Here is a 6,697-nt window from a genome sequence, read left to right on the forward strand (position 1 = left end):
AGAGAGGAAGGGAGAAGGATAGAGAGTTAGAAACATCGATGAGAGAGAAACATCCATCAGCTGCCTCCTGCACACTCCCCACTGGGAATGTGCCCGCAACCAAGGTACATGCCCTTGACCGGAATCTCTACCCCGGCCCTTGAGTCCGAAGGCCGATGCTCTATCCACTGAGCCAAACCGGGTAGGGCGGCAGTAGAGCTTTTAAAAAGTGTAAAACTGGAATTCGGGCTTAGCAAGTGTTGTGTCTTGCCCCTTTAAATCAGTGTGTGTGTGTGTGTGTGTGTGTTGTGACCTCCTGGTTCCTAGGTCGATGCTCGACCGCTGAGCCACACTGGCTGAACTTTAATCATTCTTTTCTGTCTTTAAACACCTGCAGCTATTGCATTAATGACCACAGCAGTGATCTCTACCTGCGACCATGGGATAGTAGCCAAGATCAAGAGAGTGATCATGGAAAGAGACACTTACCCTCGGAAGTGGGGTTTAGGTCCAAAGGTAATTGGGACCAGTCATGTGCCCTCCCGGGTTACTAGGTTCAGCGTTGTTGAGCACTTGGGCAGCTCTTGATGTGACCCCACCGCCACAGCCTTACCCTGTGCTGGGCTCTGGGCGAGTCAATGGTGAGTAGGAACTGGCCCGCCTCAGACCTTAGAGATTTCAGTCTGATGGGAGGAAGTAGATGGGCATCACTCAGATAGAATCGTGAATTTTAGCCAAGGTGAGGGTTTCTCAAGGAGCCTGGCACCTCAGGAGTCTGCAATGAGGGGATCTGGGTAAGGGAGCTTCACTTGAGCCCTGCCAGTGTGAAGGATTAGATGGTGATGAGGTGGTGAAATGGGGAAAAGTCCAGCGTAGCTGGAATACTATGTGCAAAGGCCCTGTGCCACATAATGACACTGCAGAGGCTCTCACTAAGGCTGTAAGCTCCATGACCTTTACCAATTCCCATGTTTGTGCTTATCAAAGAGAATGGGTGGGGGTTTTTTTGTTTGTTTATTTGTTTGGCTTTTCTTAATCCTCACCTAAGGCTATTTAGAGATTGGGAGTGAGTGGGGGTGGTCGGGGAGAAACAGATGTGAGAGACACATCTATTGGTTACCTCCCACACACACCCTGACCGGGGCTAGGGTCTCGAACCTGAGACCTGTTGGTGCATTGGCTGATGCTCTAACCATTGTGACACACTGGCCAGGGCAAGAATGGGTGAATTCTGAGTGCTCTATATAGGAGCTTGGGGCCCAGGTGAGAGTACACCAGGGAGAAACCTGATTTGGGCCATGTGCATGCAGTCAGCCTGCTGTATGTGTTGACGCCATCCTGACGTTGAAATCCTGATGTCCACCAGGCCAGTCAGAAGAAGCTGATGATCAAGCAGGGCCTTCTGGACAAGCACGGCAAGGCCACAGCCAGCACGCCCACCACCTGGACAGAGGAGTATGTTGACTACAGGTGAGGGCAGGATGCTGTGGAGACCCAGTGCATGCAGACTGCATGCTTGCCTGCGTGCAGGAGTTGACACTACACTGGATGGCAGTGGCAGTGGGGACAGGAGGATGTGGAACTCGGAGGGGCGGCCGCAGCATGCCCGGCCACCTGGACAAGCACATCAACTGCACATGAGGCCAGGAGGTCATGGGGCCCAGCTGTGGGCAGGGGGCAGGATTTGTTGGGGGAAGGGTGGTAAATGGGGCCTTGGCGGTAGATTTGTTGGGGCAGGGAGGTTGCTGCAGCAGACAGTTATCCCTTTCTAGTCTGGCATGTGGGACTTTAGAGGGAGTCAGTCTGCAACAGTAAGTGGTGAGTTGCTTTGTCCAGCGTCAGTACTTTGATGGTGGCTTTAGACTTGCCAGATAATTCTGATTGGCTGCAGATGAAGCAGTCCCTCCCCAGAAAGTTACTTACCAAATCTAACCCCTGGCTCCCCTCTCCTTTCAGTGATGCCGTGAAGACAGAGGCGGTTGCTTCACCAATAAAGGCCGTAAAGGTACGGGGCGTGTGGTGATTCGTTTGGAATGCACTTCGGGAGATGGTTCTGTGTGGCTTATCCTGGTGACTGCAGTCCAGCCATATATCCTGGCTCAGTCTGGCAGGGCCTTCCGCCCCGTAGGTGCGTGGTGCACAGAGAGATGACATGTTGTGCCCCAGGGTACTACTCATTGGGGCTCTGTAGGTGCCAAATCACATTCCTGTTGTGTCTGCTGGGAGACATGGGGACTCAGGAATCAGACTGGTCTCATCTTCCACCTCAGCTCAGGCAGCACTGAAACTGGGGGGTGCGTGTTATTCTGGCCCCGACCCTGGGTCAAGTGATGGCACACGTGTGTTGAAATTGGAAGCTGTAACACTTGGAGTTGTGTGGGACTCAGCGGGAGCAATGCCACCCGCGAGCTATCTGCAGACAGCACCAGTTCATGTTTCAAAGTGGCAGCTTGGCTTCCCAGGGTTGGGGACCACTGGCATGACAGCACAGAAAGACGGGTGGCAGAGTGACTTGGAGCAAGCTGTCTAGAGGAGCTTTTCCTGCCTTGCTTGTCACCTTTGAGGACTCAAGGGGCACCCCTAGGGGACATGGAGTTCCAACTTATAATCCTAGTGAGGTTGGCCTCCAGGAAAACGGGCTTCCTGCTCTTTGTGGATGAGACGGTCTCTGAATCCTTGGTAAACTTCAGGACCCTCCTGGGTACCCAGTAAGGATCTCTTCTTACCTTTTCACTTCCTGAACCTTTCTCATCCATTTTTGCCTAAGATCTAACATTTGGGCAATTGTCTCCTCAGCGGAGTCGAGAGAGTGAAAGTGATGAGACTTCGCCAGAGCCAGAATCTCCAGAGCCGGTCAAGGAGAAGGAGAGGGAGAAGGAGAAGAAAAAGAAGAAGAAGGAGAAGAAGGCCAAAGCCGCCGCGGAGGATGCGGGCGAGGTGGCAGATGGGGTGTGTATAGCCATGCCCCGGATCCTTAGCTCGCTTAGTCCTCAGGTGCGGGGTTGCTTGAATTGCCCAGTTGGTGCCAGTTTGGTTGCCTGGAGAGCTGTGCCGTATTACTGGAGTGCCTTTTCCCCCCTCTATCCCCGCAGGATCGTACAGAGACAGACCCTGGCATTTTATATTTTTAATATATTTCTATTGATTTCAGAGAGGGAGGGGGAGAGAAATAGAAACATCAATGATGAGAGAGAATCATCAATCAGCTGCCTCCTGCACACTCCCCAGTGGGGATCGAGCCCGCAACCGGAGCATGTGCCCTGACTGGGAATTGAACCGCAACCTCCTGGTTCACAGGTTAACATTCCACCCTGAGCCACTGTGGTCGGGCAGGCCCTGGCATTGTATAGTAACTGCTCATAGTTAGAATTCTGTGAATGGCAGGTGGTAGGGCATGTAGCTTGAGAATCTGAATGCTCCTGTTTGGAAAAGTGGGCCACGGGGACGCCACTGGCAAGCTCAGGACTTTGTTATGTTCAAAAATGATTGAACCCTGCGTATCCTGACAGCTCCTGAAAAGGCCTACTTGCCTGCGTGGAGCGTCTCCGATTTCCTTTTGGGAGAGTGACAGTTATTCTGTTAACAGGTTCTGTAAGCTTTCTTTTCTCTCTCCCAGGACAGTGATACCACCAAAAAGAAGAAGAAGAAGAAGAAAATCAAAATGGAAGTCGTTTCTGACTAGTGGAGATCACTTTAAGCACTGTGCCCAGCTGGGAGGAGAAATTAAAGCCTTATTGAGAAAACATAGTTCCTTCTGTTCTTAAAGGGTGAGAGCTGAGGCACATTTTAGCTGCTAGCCGAGACCTGAGTGATGTTACCTGGTGTGGTCATCCCATCTTGTCCTGTTTTAAGGATATGGGTGCAGGAGGCAGATTGGATACCACCCACTTCTCTCCTTGGGGGTAGTGGGGAAGCCTCGCCTTCAGACCCTGCACTGCCTGGTAACCAGCACAGCTGTTTCCTGACAGCTGTTCTAACTCCATCCTCCTTTACTCATTTGCTTCTGCCACTCCCCCATGCCCTTCTGTTAAAAAAGTTGATAGCAATCGCACAGTGAAATGGTGTAGAGCACGTAAAAGAATAGGACAACCATGTTTGCTGGGGTAAATCTCCAGCGTGTTATGAGGACAGTGGGCTAGGCTGGTGTCAGCGCCACCTTTGTTATTCCATCGGCTGGCAAGGACTCCTGGTCTTCCACCTTTCTAGCTATTCGTATCCCCCTGGCCTAGCAGTTGGTGCACTTCAGCTTGGGTACAGCCTCATGTACCTCGGTCCATCTGACTACTTGTGTTTGTGACAAAATCCAAAATGTATTCTCTTGTTTCTACCCTCTTTCTTTCGAAGGATGCAATCGGTCCTTGCTGGGAGAAGGTGGTTGTAATTTTTACTTATTAAAGTTTGCTTACTATGTTTTTTTTAAAGTATTCCTGTTGGGTTTTCTAATTGATGGTGGTCTCAAACTAGCAGAACAAAAAAATATAAAGTACTTTGATTAAAAATCAGGGGGCCTTTATGTCATACTTGAAATTTGATGCTAATTATGTAATGTGCCTGGCAGAGGGTGTGTGTGTCTGAATGGGTGGGGGGCGCCTGCGAAAGGCCTGAGGAAGCATGAAAGAGCCAGATTAAAAAAACATTTTTATTGATTTCAGAGAGGGAGAGAGAGACATCAATGATGAGAGAATCCTTGATCTGCTGCCTCCTGCACACCCCACACAGGATCGAGCCAGCAACCTGGGCCTGTGCCCTGACCAGAAATTGAATCATGACCTCCTGGCTTAGTAGGTTGATGATCAACCACTGAGCCACATGGGCCAGCCAAAGAGCCAGATCTTGTCAGGCCTTCAATTATCTAAATACTTAGTGCTCCAACTCAGTGGTGTGGGGACCAGTGAGTGGCAAAAACCTCGGGGGGCGGGGGGTGATGGGTGAATGTTCAGGAATATCAAGGGCTTGGTGAAGTCTAGGATTGGTTCCAATTTGGTACCAAAACCCATGAAACAATATGGGAGCTGAGGGAGGCCCCGTGCAAGGGAAGGCGCCATGGCTCTCCTGTAAGTCATGTTGACTGAACCCAAGGAGTAGGCACAGCCTTACCTTGGGGGCATTTCTGACCAAAAGGTGAGAATGCCTTCAGCTCAACTCTTCAAAGCCTAGGTGCTGGGAATGGGTTTTTATTGTGTAAATTCAGTCAAGCACCTGGAATACCTCCCTTATCTTGAGTTTTGGTGAAACCTGATATTTTGGGGAATTTGGGCTATAGGGTCTCTGCCTCTCCGCCAGAAGAGAACTTAGCCCACCCAGACCCAGCTTCTCCCTCTATTTCTGTGTCTTTTCATTTCTCTAATCCCCAAAGCGCCTCCTACTTAAAAGAACCGGTCCCCCCCCCCATATTGGACATGAGGAAGGGAGCCCCCTGACATAGGGAGCAGTCTCCAGATGCAGCAAGGACCCCCTACTAAGCCCAGAGGCTGCCGCCCCCCCCTCCCCCGCATGTGACCAGAATGTAAGCCTCCAAGTATTAGGAAACTAAATGCCTGCCAGGGATGGGTTCAGGGTCAAGTCCTGTGTGGACACTAGGCTTGGGATGGGGTAGGGGTTTTTCTAGGGCATGTGCTTGTAATCCTAGTAGTTGCTCATTCCAGCTCTTGAGAGTTTAATCTGGGCAGCCAGTCATGTGGGTGCTCTAAAACCATGTCTTGTGGCCTAGCCGGTTTGGTTCAGTGGACTGTGTGTCGGCCTGTGGACTGAAGGGTCCCAGGTTTGATCAGGCACATGCCCAGGTTGTGAGCTTGATCCCCAGTAGGGGGCATGCAGGAGGCAGCCAATCAATGATTCTCTCATTGATGTTTCTCCCTTTCCTTCTCTGAAGTTAAGACAAATATATTAAAAAAGAAAGCCATGGCTTTGAATAAAGAGAAAGAAAAGGAGTGACTTGGGAAAAATGGTAAGATTTAGTAGACATGATATAGGCAAGGTTGGTGTCAGCAGATGCAAAAATGTTTGCTTATCTCCCCGTGCAGCAAAACTGGACAATCTTACACCAATGCTCTCAGAGTGCTTTTTATGTGTTGCATGTGTACATGTATACATGCCTGCCTCAGTGCACCAATTTGTGCCCTGCCCAGCACATGCACACCCTATCCCCCAAATAGGAGGTAGGATAATTCTGACCCTTAAGATTGTTCAGGTGGCTTAGTGGTTGAGTGTTGACCTATGAACCAGGAAGGTTGGTTCCTGGTCAGGGCACATGCCCGGGTTAAGGGCTCTATCCCCAGTGTGGGGCGTGCAGGAGGCAGCTGATAAATGATAAACTTTTTATTAATTTTTACAGTGAGGAAGGGAGAGGGATAGGGAGTTAGCAACATCGATGAGAAACTGCCTCCTGCATGCCCCCTATTGGGGATTGAGCCCACAACCAAGGTACATGCCCTTGCCCAGAATCGAACCCGGGACCCTTCTTCAATCCGCGGGCGGATGCTCTGTCCAACGAGCCAAACTGGTTAGGGCTCATCATTGATGTTTCTATCTCCCTCTCTTCCTTTCCGAAATATATATTTTTATAAAGGACTGCTCGACACTTGAGGGAGGCATCTGGTGGCGATGCCATCCTCCAGGACAGTGGTCCTCAACCTTCCTAATGCCGCGACCCTTTAATACAGTTCTTCATGTTGTGGTGACCCCCAATTTCATTGTTACAGATTGAACATAATTACAG

At 50.4% G+C, this 6,697-nt stretch overlaps 1 protein-coding gene across 2 annotated transcripts in view; it reads left to right on the forward strand.

Moving 5' to 3' along the window:
• Positions 1–4,478, forward strand: part of DKC1 (dyskeratosis congenita 1, dyskerin) — a 14,321-nt gene extending 9,843 nt beyond the window's left edge. For both annotated transcript variants that reach the window (XM_006773686.2, XM_015570454.1), the window contains exons 11-15: positions 377–495; positions 1,346–1,449; positions 1,936–1,984; positions 2,776–2,928; positions 3,596–4,478. In XM_006773686.2, the coding sequence (XP_006773749.1) occupies positions 377–495; positions 1,346–1,449; positions 1,936–1,984; positions 2,776–2,928; positions 3,596–3,661 (491 nt within the window). In that variant the 3' untranslated portion in view covers positions 3,662–4,478. The remainder of the gene's footprint in view (positions 1–376; positions 496–1,345; positions 1,450–1,935; positions 1,985–2,775; positions 2,929–3,595) is intronic.
• The last annotated feature ends 2,219 nt before the right edge of the window (positions 4,479–6,697 follow it).

This window comes from Myotis davidii, unplaced genomic scaffold, assembly GCF_000327345.1.
Source record: "Myotis davidii unplaced genomic scaffold, ASM32734v1 scaffold546, whole genome shotgun sequence".
Classification (NCBI taxonomy): domain Eukaryota; kingdom Metazoa; phylum Chordata; class Mammalia; order Chiroptera; family Vespertilionidae; genus Myotis; species Myotis davidii.